This window comes from Lytechinus pictus, chromosome 2 (genome assembly GCF_037042905.1).
Source record: "Lytechinus pictus isolate F3 Inbred chromosome 2, Lp3.0, whole genome shotgun sequence".
NCBI lineage: Eukaryota > Metazoa > Echinodermata > Echinoidea > Temnopleuroida > Toxopneustidae > Lytechinus > Lytechinus pictus.
In genome coordinates, this window is record NC_087246.1 from 22,089,530 (window position 1) to 22,112,426 (window position 22,897).

Here is a 22,897-nt window from a genome sequence, read left to right on the forward strand (position 1 = left end):
ACTACTACTACTACTGCTACTACCACTGCTACTCCCACTGCTACTACCACAGCTTTCTACCACTGCTGCTACCACTGCTACTACTACTACTTCAACTACTACTAGGCCTACTACTACTACTACTTCTACTACTACTACTACAACTACTTCTAATACTACTACTACTACTACTACTACTACTAAAACATGCACAAATACTACTATACTACTACTACTACTACTACTACTACTACTACTACTACTACTACTACTACTACTACTACTACCACTACTACTACTACTACTACTACTACTACTACTACTACTACTACTACTACTACTACTACTACTTCTGCTACTACCACTACTACTACTGCTACCACTACTACTACTACTACTACTACTACTACTACTACTACTACTACTACTACTACTACTACTACTACTACTCCTACTACTACTACTACTACTACTACTACTACTACTACTACTACTACTACTACTACTACTACTACTACTACTACTACTACCACTACTACTGCTACTACCACTGCTACTCCCACTGCTACTACCACAGCTTTCTACCACAGCTTTCTACCACTGCTACTACTACTACTTCAACTACTACTAGGCCTACTACTACTACTACTTCTACTACTACTACTACAACTACTTCTAATACTACTACTACTACTACTACTACTAAAACATGCTAATCACACACTGATTTCAGATCTCGCTGCCAAAATGCCCGGGGGAGGCAGTCTAGTATATTGACCCTATTAAAATGTATTTGGGTATGCTTTTTTTCCAAAGCTTTTTTTTAAGACTAGCCAAACGTGTTTAGGGTATGTTTTTTCCCTCATGCTTTTTCCCCGGGGTCATATTCTGGCAACAACTTGTTTAGGGGCGAAAATGTGTGAATAAAGCCCGCGAAAAACTTGTTTAGGGGGTTATTTTGCACACAGAGAAAAACTCGTTTAGGGGGTGTTTGGAAATCATTTGGCCAAGCGTGTGTACAGCAATACATTTGACTGCCCCCCCCCCCCCCAGGGGCAAAATGCGAAAAGTTTCCGACATATTTTGTGGGCCTACACACCAGTCATGAAGGGGATAGTAGCCTTTGCCCCATGTGTCTATGAACCTTGATCTCACTATACAATACCAAATGTATGAATCCTTTAATCTATACATAACCAATGCACAATCCATTCCATACTTCTCATATAAACACCTCTTAAAAGCAACTATTTCCATACACAACTAAATATATTTTTAATGGTAGTTTATTATATATTTTTGCCTGTACACCATTTACAGTGTATATACACCATTGTCAATAGTAAACTTAAGATTACTTAACTACTTGTAAGTACAAACAAAGGAAACATAGTAATGCACTGAAGAAAGATGGGTGGAAAATACTTTTCCTCCTAACATAGCAACAAACAAGATCCCAAAGATTAGCAAATCACACTTGAATAGATAGTCACTAAAACTGTTTACATGTAAGACCTCTAAATATCAGAATCAAAATGGAAGGTTGGAGATTGAATTCCCTTTAAAAAAATCATACGAAAGCAATCAATCTCTGATAATGATGACCAAATTAGATGTAGAATGTTTTTCGATGGATTTTTACAAACATAGCAAATTATGGCGGAAATTATAGGTGAAATTTACAACATAAAAGGGGAAGGATAACTAGGAAAGACAAAATAATGAGAACCCTAAATGGGGAAGGGGCTGAAAAGGAGGCGTTTTGAAGATGAGTAAAAAGGGTAAATGGAAAGGTGATAAAAGTCTAAAATTTCTGGAAAATGACAATACATTTTTAGAGGGAAATGGATCAGTACATGAAAGTATGATCACGAGAACCATTCAAAATGGCAATATTTGTAAACAGATCAAGACAATGATCTTTTTTACAACGTGAATAAATAAAAAAAGAATAAATTGTCAGCATGTCTATCAGACTTCATCACAAGACAAGTCTTTGAAGAAAAAAAAATCCCCATAATTATATATTCTAACAATAATCCACTTTTTAAAACATGTTTTAGGCTTTGCAAAATACAGACTTCTACTGATTAAATCAAGGATAAAGTAATTTATTCATTCATATCACATATGGAAAGTAAATATGGTTTGATGGGTTTAATGCTTCTAATGCAAGCTGGGATATTTTGAATAAATATTAAACATAAACAAAGATTCACGAATAATGTACATTAACTTAGAATGTGTTCAAAACTGTATTAATATTTAAAAAATCATCATTTTATGACATCACATGTCAGTAATTAATAATTGGCTTTATAAAACTAACCTTTGTTTGGTCTTTACAAAAAAGGCTAAAGTGAGGGAACCAGAAAAGGCAGAGATGTATGAATTAATAATAAAAATAGGCACTTAAAATATAAGGATGATAAATAAACACTGAAAATTTTAGATAAATAAATGGATTTCAAAGAAATTCAGCCAGTTGACAGATATTGTTTAACAACTATTGATTTAACATTTCAAAAAAAAATATAGCAATGAAAAAGACTTGTAACATCTTGCGCAGAATAAATTTTTAGAAATTAAAATTACCTTGACTTTGGTCTGAACTGTAACCATAAATCACTTACAGTGATTTCATCACATATTTTAGTCTTTACAACTGAATTCCAAAAAAGGCAATATAAGAATCATAATGGGCACATATATCAATTAGCTCAATACAAAGCAAATTAGTCAACCGTATATACACATCTGCAAATAAAGAGATTTTTTTTCAGTTGTGAATGATCAACATTATTCTTATAGGTAAATTGATTTACAGACTTCAAAGTGGATTGAAAACATGATTCTTTTAGCTCATCCATATAATTTACTTACAGAAAAGTACACATATACAACACATTAAGAACTACACATAACACTTATTAAGAGCTCTTCTGTCTTTTTTTCAATAATTTGTTTTCAATACGGAGAGGATGCAATATTTATAATCAAAAGACCGGCTGAAATTGCCACCGGGAGTATCACTATCTCACTTCAAATTTCCATTTCTTAGTATCAAGCCACTCTGACATTCTAAATGAATCTCTTTTTGGAAAAAGTTTAGGGTACCTTAAGGCATTCCTTTGCCAAGGTAGAATGAGTGCTTTGAAAAGCTCATCACAAATACACTTCCAGAGGTGCCAACCAGAACAAGAACATTTCAGTATTTCAAAAGCTGAAAATCAGTATTTTCAAAGAAATACCAAAGGAAAACACATTAAACTGAAACTTTGGAAATCTGTTGTTTTTTTGCATGAAACTACCAGCATTCTTCACATTTTCAGTACTAACTACCAGTACCTCAGAGTTTTGATGATGCTATCTTTGCTAGGAAAATTTGAGCTCAGTTAAATTTGTAAAGATGACATAACAAGTTAACAATTCATGCTATAAATGATCAACAACACTGACTTGTATGTCAAAGTTTCATGAAATAGTCCTTACACTTTCAAAGTTTTGGTGACATTTTAAAATCTTTAACCTCTGTTAAGATTTCAATGTTGACAATGCCGCTGCTGCCAGAAAAAAACAGCTGTGACTATGTCTTAGCTATGCTAAGCAGGCTTGACAAATGAAAAGAGTTTACAAAACTACTTCAATTTTTTTTTATGTTTACCTATCAATCACATAGTAACAATTCAAAAAAAAAATTAAAAAAAATCTTTGGCACATTCAAATATGACTCTTTGGCCATGAAGAAAAACTCTGGAAACTATCTCATCTTTTATCTCATTTCACTAAAATGAAGAAAACAGATTCCTTTACAATAGTGATTATGAGAAATGGGCTTAATATTCTACAAGTTTAACTTAGGCACCAGACATTTAAGTATACATTCAAAACCTGTTATGACAATTACAATAATGAAGGTAAGAGTTCAAATGATTTTCAGAATTCTGGTTCAGATAGATGATTATGGTTCCCATCAAATTCCTTACCTGGATATGGAAAAGAAGTACTAGTACATTATATAACAAAATATGAGTATCACACTTGTGCTTGGTATAAAGTTAGCAACACTTCCGATAGCACACGTTTTCAAAAATATAACCAAGTAATTGACCGATCTGTTAGAACAAGTTAAAGATCATTTACTCACATGGGTGCATTGACAGGGTGCTTCATTTGAAATGGACATAAAATGATATAAATGTATAATATAAATAGGCCTATCAGCTTGCCCTTCGCGCTCACATCATTTATTAAGTGCGATCCATATCCACTTCGCAATTTTCCTACAGTGCTTGAAATAGTGCTTAAATCGACCCTTTCAAGATCGGAATATCAAATATTTTCAGCGCTTGCATTATTGATTTTCATGAAGAAAAAAAAAAAAGAATTTTGAATGCCCAGATTCTGGTCTATATCTAGAACACACGCCCACGCATGTTTATTGAGATACACAGCTTGTTCTTTATTCAAAACGTGCTTTATAAATAATCCAGTTTCAGATCAGAATGATAAAAAAAATTCTGCTCGCGCTTTGCGCTTGCATGTAAGAAGATACCCAATTGCCAAGTTTTCATGAAAACGGAGCATGAATAGATTGTCCCGTTTTTAGGTCTAAATCTCAATTTTAAGAAGCTGATCTGGGAAAATATGGTTGAAAGAATTTTTTTGCCCCCCCCCCCATTGGCGAAGGCTGGATCCGCCCCTGCATTTACATAACATAACAAACATGTAGAGTAAGAAGCATACTTACTTCAGATAAAATGAGCATATTCTGGTCGATATTTTGTTAAGATTTTGTTTAAACAGTTTAAATTTCAGAAGCTTTCAACTTTTCATGAAGAGTACAAATGAATGAATGAATGAAAATAGGAAATATACCTGAATAAAACAAACCATTGTTAGAACAAGAAATGCTTTTCTTTTTTTTTATTCAAGATCTTGTTAATATTCATCCTTGCGTCATGGAACTTTTTCTCAACAGATTTCAACTCCAAATCTAAGCCTTATCAGATACCAACCACATCAGTGTTACCAAGAATTCATGGTGTATCAGTAGGCTACATTACATAATGTTTAGTGACATTTAAGTCATAAGTTTCCAAATATACAAAATACAAATTTACATATATTATATATACACCAATACAAATACACTGTTTCTCCAGGAGAAGGGGAATATAAATGAATAGACAAAGGGATAGAGAATATAACAAAAACAGTTCTGCAACTACTATATAAGCCAATATGATTTGGATAACTTCTAAAGTCTACTACAAGTTTCATTTAAATTGATAGTTGAATGTTTGATTTGACAAATTTGAAATGACTTTTGCTGCTTTGCAAGCATAGAAAGAAATGTTGGCTTGCCACAAGGTTCTTATTTTGATCTTAGAGAAGACGTGACACTCCGACCCACTCAGTCATTTTACTGGACCAATATACAATACACAATGTATAATATTCCAGTGGAGACTGGTCCACCAGCATGATAGTTAATGCAGGAAGCAACCCGGGGTGGGGGGGGGGGGCGTTTCATAAAATTGTTTGTAAGTTAAGATTGACTTTAAGAATGACTGGTGATTCTTTCCTGTGGTAAATGATATCCAACATTAAATGTTCATACCTGTATGTCGCGAACTTGGTCTCAAAAGTTGCGCGAGACTTAAAAGAAAAAAGTAATAAAATTTTGCGGCGCTATCTTTTTCGGAAATATCGCGTGAAGCGTCGAGGAGGGGGCCATCATGGCCCTCCAAGTCCTTTTAGGGTTAAAGGTGCAGGTTAGAAAAATGTCCAGTTTGACCTAACACTTGTGCTCCCATAGCAACAAGAATGTGACTAGGAACACAAACAGAGTGTAGATGGACCCAGCGAGGGTTTGTCCAGCAAAGTTTCTGTGGTTGGGGTCTGCTCGCCTTTTTGCACAAAGTCAACAACGATAAACTGTGCATTATTTAGTTTCGAAACAAATGAGATATGCAGCTCAGAAATGCTATGCCAACAGTAGTAATAATACAACAATCTATAAAGCCATCGTCTGAATGACGGTTGAGCACAAGACATCATATTCTCCATGTAGCACACATATAAAACAAATCCATTGAAATATACAGTGAATATCTGAGTCCTAGATTACACAGAGTTGTGATCAATCTCAAATATGGCAAGCCACTGATGACACAAGTCTCTATCTCAGAAGTATATACATGTACTATCCATAAATTCGCCTGCGCAGCCCCAAAATTATGAAATGGCTTGCCATATGCAATTAGATTCCTCTCCATCAGCTGAAACGTTCAAACTTAGACTAAAAACATATCTTTTCCAATAATTTCCATAGATTCTTCTTCCCTTTTTATAAATCTATTTTCTAACATTTAAGCAGCTCTTAATTACAGCGAGAAGAATATATGCACATAATTTCTGCGCTATACACATCAGTATACTATTATTATCATTAAATTGTTAACAGACGGAACCGAGTGTTTAAAATAATGATGCACACATGAGGGTTCATCATCATTGACAACATGGAACAAACATAGGTTTGCATCCTAGATGATGTTCCTGGCTTGCCATAGTCAAGCAAGATTGAACCAAAGGCAATTATATGTAGGATAGGCCTTGGAAAAATGTATAAGTTGCATGTATATAGCTCACAGTGCATACGTGTATTCCAGAAATAAGTAAGTCACAGATACAAATAGGGATGCCAGTTGGAATTGATCAGAGGGCCTGAAAATCACCTATAATACAATATTTTGTACACAAAAATGATAAAACTATGGCCTGAAAATAAATTGTCGGAGCCTGAATTCAGGCTTTTGCCTGAAAACTGGCATCCCTGAGATACAAAGTGGTGGGCTCTCACGAGGATATTAAGGTTACCTTATAAGGATGCAACTATTCACATTTCATACTCGTATAAGAAATTTCTAAAGACACTCAAAAGCATTTGCTATCAAAATCAGTGGTAACTTTTGCATGGTGTTCATGAAACTGCCCTACTATACATGCAATGAACATACAGCAGTCTCAATTTTTAGACACTAATTACCGACATACATGTACTTTTACCAATCCTAGTAGGTAAGACACATTCTTATGAAGCACTTCTGGTACTACGATTGCTTCGATGTGATAATACTGAAAATAAAAAAAATCATATTGCAATAGCAGAATACACACTTCTGTACAGATAAGCATTTAAATTACTTGGAAGAATACGATACGTAAAAAAAATGGCATGTGTTTTGGACACAGTTATTGCATAAATGGCCGACACCTTGGAGGCTAACTATGGCCATTATACACTCTGTTGTGCAGAAGAAATCGATGAAGGAAGGTCTAGACTATCAAATAAAAAGACTGCCAACCTCACATGAAAGGAAATAATAGATCTGTAACCAAAATGATGTTCATGCTGAAAATATATATAAAGTTTAGATATATATTTGTATATAACAGTGGATTGCATGTGTTTGCTAGGGTTCACTTTAGGTTGGAATATCATCTAGTTTTATACAGGTTAATCATTGTATTCACCAGTTAAATAGACCAAATTCTTTCAATGAACATCGATGAAATGATGACTTGCTTGTTTTGCTTGGCAATAGTAAGGTTCTTTCTGGCAAACACATTCCTATATTACATCTCAGAAAGCCATTAGGTGTTATTATGGATATCATGTGTTTGATAAGTGCACCGCTTCTATTACCAGATGTATTCCTTGAACCTTCTTGAACGCTGTCCAGTCTAGATAAGATATAAGCACCGTCTCATTAATATGTTAAACTGCTCTTCTTGAACCAGTGTTACTTGGCCACACACATTGCAACAATCCACTTTTTGTCCTTTGACATCAGAACTCCATCTCCATCCTCAAGAATGTCCTATCGGTTTCAGCCTGTCTGTCCATTAGGTATTGCAAGAACCGACCTCCATCGGTACCTCCCTGTAACCAATGTATCTATGAAGCATGGCAGGGATGTTGTGGGGATTTAATTCATTCCAGTTAGGGAAGGTGCGACGTAGGGACATTCTGCAGAGGTGCCTTAGAGGCAGCAGGTCCTGTTGGACGGCTACAAACTGCACTGATCCAGACCTCGTCCTGTATCAAGAAATGAAGGATACAAAGGAAAACAAAAATAAATTTTTCATACGGAAGACAACACCAAGGCCCTGTAAGATACAGAGATTATAATAACAATAATAATAATATAGGTATATTTACCCAGGGAAGCCACTTCAGTTCTGAAAACTGTTCTCCCAGTGGGCCTTGCGATTATTATTACCCCGGCTTTAGCTGGGCTGCCTAGGCGCTCAAGCATCCAAGGAATTTCTTCCTACCGGGTACCCATTCACCTCACCTGGGTTGAGTGCAGTACAATGCGGATAAATTTCTTGCTGAAGGAAATTACGCCATGGCTGGAATTCAAACCCACGACCCTCTGTTTCAAAGTCAGAAGACTAATCCACTGGGCCACAATGCTCCAGGGGGCTGACTTTTACAATTGAATATACACAATCCCCGTAAAAAATGTTTAGGTTGAACTCAAATGAGTTTTTTTTTTTTTTCAATCCACTAAGCCTTCAAAATGCTTCAAATACAGATACCGATGACTTACAGAAACTTGTAATGTAGCTAGCTTCTAATGTCTATGATTTTCTTGTTTTGTTGTGTTTGTATAAAAAAAAAAAAATTAAAATACTGAACGATTAACCCTATTTCTGAAAAATTGCATTCATACTTATCATTATTAGTATTATTCTTTTTTTTTTTTGGGGGGGGGGGGACTGCCTCTACAACACCTCTGCAGAATGTCCCTACATCGCACCTTCCCAACTGGACAAAATCTATGATATCAATCATAGAAATCAGCCCCCCCCCCCCCATCAATGGCTAAGCTTAATCTCTACTGGAAAAGGATAGTTTATAACTTTTTCAGGGAAAGATACAGTATGAGATAGCTATTTCCCGCAAAAAATATCTTCCCACTTCAAGAACAGTAACTAGATGGAAGGTGGTACTGTATTCAAATAAATATCTTCTATAGAGTGCTTAAAGTGGCCCTCTACTGGATTCCATCAAATTTGGTTCATTGGTTTATTACTTATTTGGAAAATTCATACACCAAAATTAAACATTAACTTGACCGAAGCCTTAACAATTCTTCTCATAGCCGACCATACATGTATATGTATAATGTGAATTATAACTTAGTTAAAAAAATTTTCCATAACAACATTATTTCATCCTTGTTGCTCAACTAACTGTTTGTTTATTTATCAGGCAAAACTGTTAGAGTATCAAAAGTTATTCTACATCCAGTATCTGATGAAATTTTCAGTTCTTCACTCAAATAAACATTTTCTGGGGGTGGACTTGAACTTTACATGCTTATCTTTGTATCCACCTTACATGAACATGCCTTTACTCACCCAGCTGCTAATACAGTGCCATCAGGATTGAATGCACAGCTCAATGGCTCATGGATTGATGAGACTAGAATGGGTTTCTTGTTGTTGGAGATAGACCACACTCGTAGCATACTAAGGGATATTGAAAAGTAAATAATTTGAAATCAAGTAATTGATTTTGAAATCACTAAGCGACTCGCCAAAGAGCTGAACAAGGGAACATTTTTTTAAAGCATATCAGCCCCAATAAATAATCATTCCCTCACAGTTAAAAAAGAGACAGTCAGACAGAAGTCTTATTCAGCCGATCAAAAATAAGGATTTCAATTAAATTGCCAAACCTAAAGGTACCAAGGTATTTGTTGGGACTGATAAAAATGAGACTTAGGATCAAATTCACAAAGGTTAGGGGGTTTTGATTCTGTGATTTGAAACCATGGTTTATGCAGATTACACACATTGATTACTCTTAATTCAGCGGGTACATTGAGAAAGCATCTAATAGCGAATGCCCGTTTTTGCCACACCTTATTAACACACATCAAAAGAGAGAATCCATATCATTAAATTGATAATCATTGAAGAATGTGGTTCATTTAAGAAACAGTCCAATGAGCATTTTTAAATTCATTTTATTCATTTCCATTAAGTCTCAGCAAAAATAAATGTATACAACTGGTATAAAGAATAATTCAAAGAAACAGGAGACAGCATTAAGAGCTAAGATGCATCCTTTGCATGTCCACAATTCGAGTAAAATATGAATAAACAAGACACAATTGATAGGATAAATAACAATAAAATATATTCAACGAAATCTCAAAACAGGCAGTTACAAAGCGAACGAATGAGCAACATTGACTTACTTATCATCACACACTGAAGCAAAGTGTAAACCTGATGGAGAGAACGAGATATCCCTCACGTAGTGATCATTGGAACCTCCAGCAAACATCGGACTCAATGCAGGGTACACATGACTATGATGAATGAAAGAGAGAGAAAGAGAAAAAGAAACAAATTTGATCAATAATTCATTGAAAATAATAATGGTGATAAATTACTACTTTAATCAAAAGCCAACAACTGTTACAATCTGCAAAATCACATCATTACGAGCAGCCAGCTCAAGCAAAGGGTAAGAAGAACCTCAACTTTGTTTATAAATTACATGTAGGCCTATACAGTATATCACAATGCAGAGTCTAGCTGATTTTGTTTATGAGCACTTGCCCAAAAGAGGAATGCCAAAATGAAAGATTTAAATTTTAAATTAAAACCTCCATTTCTCAACGCACGTAAAGTCTCACAAGTTTAAACTGTCTAGATAATCGTCAATTACCAGAAGTTAAGATCGGAAAACCTACAGGAGAAGTCCTTCATTTCCGTACCTGATGTGATGTGATGTGATGTGATGAAGAGTGGTTGCAAGTATTGCTAAATGTACATGTTGGTGATCTCCCTTAAAAATAACCAAGCATTGTTTGTACTGGCATGGATTATAATCTAAATTTTGGCTACAAATTCTGATTTTTTTTTTATAGGACTTCTATTTCTTGTTTATAATTGACATTACTTTGCGAATAGAAAAGAAAAATCATACAAAAGAGAGTGGGTAAAGTGATGGAATGTATCACAATTTTTTTTTTAATTTGATTATTTTTAATGTTTTGACAATAAAGCTAATTTACATCCCCCACCCCCCCCCCCCCCCCTGTATAAAGACGGAAGTTGACAAACATGTTAGCACTTAATGCAAAGTCCAATTGAAGATCACAGACCTTTTAAGTTTCCCTCCAGGAAGAACATGCTAGTATTGTGGCTATCCCCCACCTACAATTTCTTATCTACATGTATCTCTCTATTACTACTACCAGTTAACAGGTTTTTTAGTCACTGCTCCCTCTGACCTGAAGATAAGTGGTTCACAACCACAATTACAATCTCATTAAAAAAAATTACTCAAGATACAGAAGATTTAAAAATTCAGAGCAAATAGCACATTGGCCTTGTGAATTAACTTGCTAATGTATGCTTGCCTTTAAAGGTTACATATATTACCTGCAGTCTATGGGTCATATCTTTCATATTGAATGAAATATAGGTTACTGCTTACATGTAAATCAAACTTGAGTAGTTGCAATGGGAAATATTTTTAAGTTATGATCATTACAAATCTACATACAAGTACATGTACAATAGGTTCTGACATACATGCAATTTAAGTAATCAGCTAAATCTCAAGTTAAAATGTAACCTGAGAACCAAGAAAAGCGCTGAAGTCTCATTTCACAAACTCCTCATTATCTGATGCGATCCTTGGAACATGTTATATGAATACAAATTCTTGATGGTGCTATAGTCTTGTTGATACTTCTATTAAAAAACTGGACTATGTACACTAGATCATAAGGTACATGTACAACACTATACACAGGGCACTGCCAACACAATCAGTTCTTGTGAAGACATTGATTGTAATCTGATCATACAGATATCATAAAACTAGAACATAAGCTCGTAAGTGTGAAGTCAAGAGAATGAGCTGGTACATTAGACTGTTCATTGTGCTGGCTGCTTAATTACACAGAATAATGCTCACACCTTAAACCCAACAAATTTTTCATTCTAATGGGTACTTTTAGGTGGAAAATGGTATAGGCCTACATGTACTTACACAATCCTGGAGGTTGCTAAAGATGATTTGACTTTTATTTGTGCATTTTAGGATGAAAAAACATTGCGTATATGTGAACACTTTTTAGATTTTAGCATTGATTCTGAAATAATTCCACATGCTTTATATAGTTTTTTTTCTGAACCATAAATCATGATGCTGTTTTATCGAGCCACCCATTAGAATGACAACTTTCTGCACCAATGAATTACTACAAGTAACCCCCCCCCCAAATCTGTTACCTAGGGAGGGGCATTTTGTCCCTTGTGTGTACAAAGCAGATACCCAGCCCACTTGTCTGAAAATCCAACAGAATGAAGTTTTATTCATGAAAAAAATTAAAATGATAAACTGACTTAAATGTGTTCATGACTTATACTGCAAAAGAAGTCATAATTTTTCAGAATAAAGGAATAAAATTGAGTCTTGAATGCCTGAACTCACATGTGGTACGAAGGATTCAAGGAGGGACAAAAAAACAATTTAAAAGCACATCAAAAACACAGGCAATAGGAGAGTACACTTGACTCACTTCAAAGCATGCGGGAATGCACGTGAGCTTTGGTTCCCTGACCTATGCCACTGCAGAATATGTGTACACAAGTTCAATTGCACGTGTCAATAGTGAGATACATGTAGCTCTGACCTCCAGATTATTACTCGTCTGTATGTATTTTGGATAGCACCAGTACCTGTTGTACATGTGCATGTATCACATATGTTTTGGGGGTTATTTCTATAGAGATAATAATTGCCTACAGGTACTAATATGTGTAGGTCAATGATAACTCCTCAATATGTTAACATCAAAGCCATTGCAACTGGTAATAATACAAGTTGATAAAACCAATAAAATGAACCAAAAAGTTATGAAATTTGGCTGGATATGGAATTTAAAAAATACTGCTTTTCAGAGCCAACAGCTCACAACGCTGAATCTGGGGATACATGCTGAAGTTGGTTCCCTTTGTGTGGGAGGAATTAGAGTTGAGAGTTTTACATGCAAATCCCATTGTTACTTTTATAACAATGTGGTCAAGTACTCTTAACTTTTCATAAAGGATTTTTTAAAAGGAAAAGTGTGAGTCTTTTTTTCTTCAGATTTCATCCATGTCAGACAGTGGATGTAAGGTAGATTCCAATGTATTGTGCTATGGGCATACAATATCTTGCACAGTGCTAACAAAATTGCTAACAATTCATCAATGAACAAAGTGTCATGGATGAGAAGGTAAAGTGAAGAGTATTCCCAATTCATCTTATCATGAAATCTTGAAGCCTCTAACAGTTTCCTAGACGCGATAGGAGTCTACAATTAATAAAACAATGGTCTGTATCAAAGCATCAAAACATTCTTGGCAGCCACAGGCTCCCGGGCGGGGCACTTCTATTGACGAGTGGATACCATGCGTGACCATAGGGTCTTGAAAAGCACCCTAAACAGGTATTTTCCATATTCTGAAAATTCACCCCTTAACAAGTATTGATGTGTGAAACCCTACCCTTAAAAAGTATTGGAAACAAAACGATACTCTTGGCAAGTATTCCCTGAATTGACCCCCTAAACAAGTAGAACAATATTTTTATTGTTATGTGCACTAGCTGTCGTCAGTTTTACCTGATTGGGTTTAGTACAGCCCCTGCACCTCCCACATCTTGCGCAAAATCATACTCTAAACACGTAGTGTTGACTCTTGGGGCAAAAAGTACATCCTTTATAAAACATTTTAGTCTTAAGTTTTTACACCCTCGCAAATTTGACCCTAAACACGTAGCTTTCCTAGCGAAAATAGATACCCTTTTTTCATTATTTTAGTGTTTTTGTCACCCTTATTACGTTACATACGTAACGTGCCCTATCTTGAAAAAGACATCCCTTTTACATGTTTTTTTGGTCGCGCATGGTTTCCACTCGCCAATGTACATTGTAAGTGGGGCCCCCCCCCACCCCGGGCACAGGCTGAATCAATCCACTTTATCCTATTTTATTACTATTTTGTTGACTGATTTTAAATAAAAGAGGGGCATTATTCCATTCTTGAAAACTTTTTGCAGGAAATGTGCAATCACATGATTTTGCAGTCTTTGGAATGGCAAAAAAATATGGGTCCTTGGTTGAGCAGAGTTTACGGCATGGTCATTGTATTAGGCTATCTTCACCGAACATTGGCATACCATTTACTTATAAAGGTCTTTGAAAATAGTAGCGATAATAATAGGCATTTATGTTGCACCATCTACATGTATCTACAAATATTCTATTATGAGGTGCATTGTTATTATTATTACCCCAGCATTAGCTCAAGCAACTGGGTTGAGTGTAATAGTTGAGTGCAGCACAATGTGGGTAAATTTCTTGCTTACGGATAACACACAATGGCTGGGAATCGAACCCATGTCCCTCAGATCGAAAGACAAGAATCATAACCACTAGACGACGCCCCAAAAAAGTATTTTAAAGACAATCCTTTTCTTTAAAAAGGAGCCAAAGGTAACAGAGAGAATGAATAGGTAAAAACACAGGACACCGGTAAATGAATTACAAATGGACATGATTACTCTAGCATCTATATATGTATTCAATTTATTTGGAAACTACCCTCACAACGACACGTAGCTAATCTCACGGTCACAAGTTAAATTCATAACAAATTTCAATTTCACAATCTGGATCCGGCTTCTCATCATTCCTAAAAGTAGGAATAAGAAATGTAACCAGAATAGGAAAGGGTTCATTTCCTTTCATAGCTGAGTGTGTAAATTAAGGAAGTGTGTTTATACATGGTTCACGCAACAAAGGCCAGAAGAGCATGTACACTCAACTGCAGGAGTGTCCTCAAGCAACATTTTTGGGGTACATTTGACATATTGGAAAGAAAATGGTGAATTAATAAATTCTACAATATTATATTGATTGCAAAAAATATCAAAGAAATGAGAAAGATAATTGGTTTTCATAAAGGGATCTAGGCATGAGAGAGAACTCGGTAGAATTCAGGAAATATCAAATATAATTTTGGTTTTGTGATTTCACAAACCATAGTTGTATTCTTACATGTACCAAAATAAGATATCAAGATCTGTGGTATTTTACAGAGGAAGGCTGCAATTGTTGACACATACTCTCACAGTTGGCACTATCTGCTTTACTAAACTTTTTATTATCCTAGAATTGTGCATGTCAAATGTTAATCCCTTGACAGGTCATTTGCTCCTGCGACAATTGCTCCTGGCTTAATTTTGTCTATCAAAGATGTTGTAGGGTTAGGGTTGCAATAGGGTTTTATGGTCTGGTTTATGTTTAGGTTTACATGTAGGGTATGATATAGTGTTAAACCCAGGGTTGAAGTTGGTCTTTCAATTAGTGTGTGGAATTCAGAGCAGAGCAATTACCGCTGGAGCAAATGTCATGGAACCCCTTGACAATATGAAATCCTCTGCCCTCTCTGTATGCACATGCATGAGGTAAACTCTCACAGTGAGTGGGCCACAGTGATCTGGCTTGGGTTCACAAATTTTCTACTTTCAATTTTCATCACCACTCCTCTCACAAAATCGGATTAATTTGAGAGCCTTCACATCTTCTTCCCATTCCAATAAGGTACTGGTAAGTCATCTGCACAAATACTCATACATGAACGATGGCTCTTAGACTGAAATTCCCTAACTCACAGTGAGCTTTAATAGCAAACACTACAACATGAAAGCCGAACTAGAAGATAACTGTATGCTGCCCGAAGTATCATGAATATTGCTGGGTAATCTAGCATGCTGGCTGTATGCTGGCTGGAAAGTATAATTTGCTCCTGCCTTCAAGGGGATTTTAGTTCAAAATAATAAGGATTAGTATTAGGAGTATGCTTACGTTTAGATTTTATGTCATAATGTACAGGGTTTCCACATGAGCAACGGCACAAAAGCAAAATGTACAAAATTCTCCAGTTTAATCAATCAAACTTGACAGCATCTGGAAGCAGAACTAGGCTTGAGGGATAGAACAGAAAATTAGAAGAGGATAGGAAGGAGAGGAAGAAAGAAAAAAAAATGGGAAAAGGATGACAAAAAAGGGAGAAGGGAATGGGTAGGTGGACATCAGAAGAGCCAAAGACGAAGAAGAAACAAAACATACCTGAACTGAATAAGAGTCTGTCCTGTATGAGGGTCCCAAAGAATGACCCTGGTATCATAGGATGCGGTTGCTAGAATAGCTCCATCCGCAGAGAACTCACAGGACATCACCATGTTGTGATGACCATGCAGTCTTCGCAGGAGCTTGTACTTGTGGAAGTCCCACACGATCACCTGTACAAAGACAAGACGAAATGGAATTGCTTCTGTGAGAATATCAAGTTAGAAATGGGTAGATACATATATGAATGAATAAAACCCGAACTACTGGCATGCTAAAACTGACAAACTTATGCTGCATTTTGCATTGGGATAAGGATACATTTGATTTGTTATAATTACTTGTTGATATCAGGTTCATTTTTCGTTAAATATGGAGCTTCCAGTGATTTACTCCTGTGATGAAAATGATTCAACTGATATCATAAGATAGTAGAATCATAAAGAATCACAGTAGTTGTAAATAAAAAAAAATTAAGCAAGAAAACTGTTTAGTAATCATATTGCCATATTTAACATTAAGGAAATTCAGTTCTTTGACTACAGGTATCTAATCTTCAGTCTTTGAATTATTCATTTATCAATGATTTTTCCATACCGATCTCTGCTCTCCAACCGAAGCCAGCATGGAGCTATCTGGTGAGATGGCACAGCCATACACAGCCTTGGGATGTCCCTTGAGCGTAACCACCATGTTGCCATCGTCCTTCATGTCCCATACCTTTAGGGTGCCGTCCTGGCTTGCGGACACAAGAAACAGGCTCCCATCGGGGTTGAACTTGATATCCCGAACAACGCTCCTGTGGTCTACAAGGAGGACATGTTCCCCTGACAGAATAAAAAGAAAGTGATCTAAATTAGTAAGAACTTTGAGTATGCTATTGCTGGCTTGCAGTCACTCCTGTGGGCTACGAGAAGGATAAATGTATGTTCGCCTGAAAAATTCAATAAAACATGATTTTAATTCAGCAAAAAGCAGAATTCAGATTGAGCTAATAATCTTTTGCATTGTAAAACAAAATTAATAACGAAACACCCTTAAACTTGTTATTGAAATAAACTTCTTTTATTTTCAAATTTCATTTCCATTTCTGGTATATACATGTACTAGTATGAAATATATGTTCTTCTATGTAGGTAATGACAGACCAGAATAATCTTGATACCTACAATATAATCATCACATATTCTGGGTATATTCAATATAAATTTGCTACAAAAACAACATTTTCAATTTGAGGAAGTGGGGATGGGAATTGTGCATGTACATGTACATTATTTCAACAGTGAGTTGTCTGTGAGTTTATCAAAATATACATTGTGTATCTTATCTTCACTTAACAGTTTTATTTGTTTCTTCAGTTGCTCCATTTATCCAACATTAAATAGTAGAAATCCCTTTTTACATTACGGGTACATCCATATCACCACCAGCTGTCAATATTGTGGTTCAAACAGGATTTATTTCAAAAGGCAAATTAGCTATCAAGTATATAGTCATGTCTTTCTGGATAATAGCCAAGTTCCGGTTGGGCATTCCTTTGAAATCAATCACCCCATGTCCCCGTCAACTATACACTGTATGTACATGTACATTGTAGGCGCAATTGTTTTTATTTATTCTGCTGCTATTTAATTAATAATCCTCTCAAGATTGCTATAGACAGCTACAATTATGTGCATGTTATGTAACACCTTTATGGACTAAAATGCATATCAACAACAAATCTTTAGAATATCAACAAAAATAACAAGAGAAAAAGTAAGGATGTTTTAATAAACAGCACATGTATCTCAGACTCAGAAATTAAATCAGGTTTACAATGTAATTGCAGAAAATGTGGCACAAAAATATCTTGCTCAGATTCAGATACAACTTGCATAATCCCATCACAAGCTCATAATTACCAGCAAATACATGTAAATTGATATACAAAAAATTAATCACGATAATTAGATCCTCACTGTCCATCAAACAAATAGTGGTTGATTGCCTATCTAGTGCATGTATGTAGGCTTTCTTTATGAGCTACATGTACATGTACATGGCATAAGAATCAATGACTGAGGAATATTGGCTAGAAAACCAAATGTCTCCTTCCGTTAGATTGGGTCTACATGTACATGTACATTAGGTTTTAAAATTTAAATGTCATAAAAAGCCATATTAAAGCTTTGTAAATTTTGATGAATTCTGAGAATTCATCGAAATTTCCTAAATTAATTGAGAATCATTCTTGTTGTGATCTTATTCCCCATCCATTCCATTATATGCAATGTGGTCAGATTATAAAGTTAAACTTTGATGTAAAAATCTAGGACCTACTACATGTATGTAAAAGGAGAGTGAATGAAAAAGGAACTTGTGGGAGGAAGGAATAATACTGTATCTTAGGGGACACAACTGTATTGTGAGATATCCCAGATCAATGATACCCCTTTCATAAACACAATTATGCGGCTAATAGCAGCATAATTTGGTCGTAAAATCGGAGGAGGACCAGAGTTATCCGCATTATTTTGATGCTGCAATTATCCGCATAATAGCAGCATCGGGACAAGATTTTGAGTTTATGAACGTATTTCCAAATAATGCGGATAATTGCCATGGTGCAGTCACAAGGTCACCCTTTTCCAACACAACCGCATCGGAGGGGGCGTGTCCAGTTGTCATGACGATTATCCGCCTTTTTCAGGACAGGCGCTCGTAAAAATAATGCGGATAATTTTCGGAGTTTGTGAATGCAATTTTTATTGAATTATCCGCATTACTATTAGGCGGCTAATTGGAGGATAGGTTTATGAAAGGGGTATGAGTTGAAAGGTCGCTGACTTGTGCCCCCCAAAGGAAACATATATGAAGAGAGTGTAGCGATCTGGATGGTAAAGAAATAATTATTAACTCTGATACATGCAGACCTTGGCAGAAAACCAAGGAAAGTCAACCTACAAGAATTTGTCTGTAGCCCTTTGTACATATGTAATCACATTAGGGAATAACTATGGCGCAATAGCTCAGTCGGTAGAGTGGGGGTTTCAAATTCCGGTGACCTGGGTGCTATTCCCAATTGGTGCACTACTAGTGCCCTTTGGCAAGGCATTTAAATCCTCATCAGGTCCATAGGAGAGGACCTTAAGCGATCAGCCCTCTGGTTGCTTGCTTACAAGCACTGATGCTTTCTTAGCAATCAGGTATAAAAAAAATCACTACCAACTTTCTTCAGGTCCCAGGGCTTCAATACTGTAAATTCAAGGCCATGTTCTTGGATGCTACAATGTAAGTAAGAGAATAATGAAACTAAGCGCTGAAAATTTCATCAAAATCGGATGTAAAATAAGAAAGTTGTGACATTTTAAAGTTTTGCTTATTTTTCAGTTATATGCACAACTCGACATGCAAATGAGACAGTCGATGATGTCCCTCACTCACTATTTCTTTTGTTTTTTGTTTTTACAATATTTCGTTTTTTTACAGATTTTGCAATAAGGATCAACTTGACTGAACCATATACATGTACATGTAGTATCAACCAATGCTAATTATTCCACATGTTCACAGAGGAACTAATCTTTATTTCAATTCAATGAGGAGAAAATTCGAATATTTCATAAAATGAAATACAAAAGAAATAGTGAGTGGATGACATCATCAGTCTTCTAATTTGCATACTGACCAGGATGTGCAAGTTGCTGTTTTGTGAAAACTGTAAGCAAAACTTTAAAATGTCATAAAATAACTTTCTTATTTTACATCCGATTTTGATGAAATTTTCAGTGCTACATGTAATGCTTGTTGGATTTGTCCCTTTTTATTGAAATCAACCTTTTTGTTGGGGTGGACTTGTCCTTTAAAGGTCAAGTCCACCCCAGCAAAATGTTTATTTGAATAAATAGAGAAAAATCAAACTAGCATAACACTGAAAATTTCATCAAAATCGGATGTAAAATAAGAAAGTTATGGCATTTTAAAGTTTCGCTTATTTTTCACAGAACAGTGATATGCATAACTCAGTGACATGCAAATGAGTCAGTCGATGATGTCCATCACTCACTATTTCTTTTGTTTTTTATTGTTTGAAATATAAAATATTGATTTTTTTACAGATATGACCATAGGGACCGACTCGACTGAATCATATACTATTAAGCATGGCTAATTCCACATGTTCAGGGAGGAATTAATCACCTTTTCACTTGACAATGAGGAGAAAATTAGAATGTTTCATATTTTACATTGAACATGAACATTCATGATAAGGCTTGAATGTACATGTACACACATTCCAAGACTTCTACAAATGTAAACACCTTCACCGATTTACTGTGCATGGTTCGCCAGCCAAGAAAGCGGCTCATCATTACTTAAATGTAATTTACAAATGTATACCGTAGTCATATGCATGTAAAGTTTGTTTGCATTACTTACATGTTGTACAATACACATCTGGGCAGTTCCACGGTTACGGAGTGACATTCAGAAACAACTTTTTTTGCATTCAAACAAAGATACATGTATCACCCATATAAAAAAAGTTATTTTCAAAGAAATGGTACATGTACCTGACAGTAGTTGCTGAAACCCACTTTTCAAAATAATAACATTTTAAATTTTGATCCACTGAATTAATGAGATATGAATATTCATAAACATGGTTACGGAGTGACGCAAAATGGACATGTATATTTGAGGAGAAAACATAATGCTCAAACTTCTAGAATTTTCAATTGCTATCATAATTTTGATTCATTGATTGGATTCTATGTTGTTCTAGCTTTAATATGCTGCATTACATTAAAAAATTTGTGTATTATTTCATTAATTACGACTTAAAACGTAAACCCATACCCGATTACTGAGTGACCATTACGGAGTGACATCAGAAATATCCACTCACGGGCAACGTATAATGAACTTATATTTTAAATTTTTTGTTTGATATATGATGTAAAGTGATGACCTTCAGATTATCCAAAAGAAAATTTTACAAAACAAGCAATAATTTTTCTGTTAAATTGAAATTAAGTAAAAAACAATATATGTAGTCCCCATGTATAGAATTTCTTGTATGGTTTGGATTCTCCTAGAAGGAAATGCGTAAGAAAAAAAAATTGTGGCTATTTATGTTCCCCTTTTGTATTTATGAAATTCCATATGAGTTTTGATAGAAAAATTTGATCCAGATTTGTAATAGAGCCAATATAAATTTTTGGAAAATGTCCACTTTTGCTTGGAACTGCCCATCTGCAGGCAGAGAATGATATCCTGGTACACTACAATGTATCACATGATCACAATTTGCTACAAGCATGTACGGTTGTAGTCCTACAGTTAATGTGTATGTTTTTTTTCATAAATGCAAGTGGTAAAACAATACATGTACGTTATATGAGTAGCAGGTTTCAACACATCACTCTACAGAAATATATCCTAAACAGTCTATAAAATTCTAATAAAATTTTACATTAAGACTTCTTTACTCCTAATATCGCACTGTTTGTCTGGTTTTCCTTCCCCTTTCCTTTTGAGGACTTTATCAATTTCAAGCTCTAAGCTTAAGATGGAGGTCTCCCACATTTCAAAATGTATTATGTCGATATTATGTATATTTTTTTCTGCTATTTGTTTTAATAATAAAAAAAGAAAGAAATTTCTCAGGTATTTTAAATATATTTCAATTCGATTGTTAGAATGTATATATGCATATGTTATTCATTATGTCATTTGCTTATTATGTTATGCTAAGAAAATTGATTACGCCTGTATATAATTTTGTTTTTGGAATGTGAAAATAAATAAATCAAATCAATATCGAGGGACTGGGTGACAATGAAATTGACAATCTAAAGACACATCAAATATTGGATATTCCTACGTACAGTACATAAATTTAAGACATTGACTTATACCCTCTCTCACTGGTTTTCAAATTTTGATATCCCGGTGCTGTCACAGGAAGGTGAAACCGCTATAAACCCGCTATAAATGCATTTCACAGTAGAAAAGTTATCCCTGCTCTGTTGGCACAGTCCTGGGATAGATTTCATGTACTCATTCACACTGCAGCAAGTGATTTTTATTACCTCCTTAACAAAACTTGTGTAGGCTTATGACCCCATGAGTGACCCGACTCTGATACACCGGAAATACTTGAGGGTGGGGAATCAAACCCACGTCCTTCAGATTGAGAGATGCGAGTCACAACCACTAGGCCATAACACCCCCACATTATAGTAAAAACATCACAAGTGGTTTATCCTGGTGTTGTAGCGGAGTGCCTTCACACTGAAGGAACACCGCGGCGGTCACGGGACTGTCCCGCTATTACTATGGCTTGCCTAGCGATAGTTTGTTGCGGAGTTATTGCGAGGCGAGGGTATCCCCTGCAGGTCTGAGAATTCACAGTAAAGGCAACACAGCTACAGTGAAGTTGGGATAGTCCCAGTACTGTAGCGGCGTTTGTGGCCAGTGTGAAGAGGGTATTGGATGCCTTTTAATAATGTGTCTGAGAGAGCACATTATTCAAGGCCGAATCATGCGTGGAACACACAGCTGCTAAGGCAATAACATGAAGCTTAACATGAGCACGTACATGTAATGCTGATTAGGTGGGGCATGAGAGGAAACTTGTCTTGATACTGTTCCAAAGAAATGTTTTCTCCCAGGTCCAAATGAATGCCCTTGCTTTGAATGCCCTA

The 22,897-nt window shown here is 35.5% G+C and overlaps 1 protein-coding gene across 2 annotated transcripts in view; it reads right to left on the reverse strand.

Annotated features, from left to right (window-relative positions):
- Positions 1-1,247: 1,247 nt before the first annotated feature.
- The window catches only part of LOC129254567 (WD repeat and SOCS box-containing protein 1-like), a 31,898-nt gene continuing 10,248 nt past the window's right edge, over positions 1,248-22,897 (reverse strand). Inside the window, exons 4-8 of one of the 2 annotated variants that reach the window (XM_054893043.2) lie at positions 16,800-17,029; positions 16,203-16,375; positions 10,263-10,376; positions 9,418-9,528; positions 1,248-8,086 (exon numbers count right to left, since the gene is read on the reverse strand). In XM_054893043.2, the coding sequence (XP_054749018.1) occupies positions 7,894-8,086; positions 9,418-9,528; positions 10,263-10,376; positions 16,203-16,375; positions 16,800-17,029 (821 nt within the window). In that variant the 3' untranslated portion in view covers positions 1,248-7,893. The remainder of the gene's footprint in view (positions 8,087-9,417; positions 9,529-10,262; positions 10,377-16,202; positions 16,376-16,799; positions 17,030-22,897) is intronic. The other variant, XM_054893044.2, reaches the window with a different exon arrangement.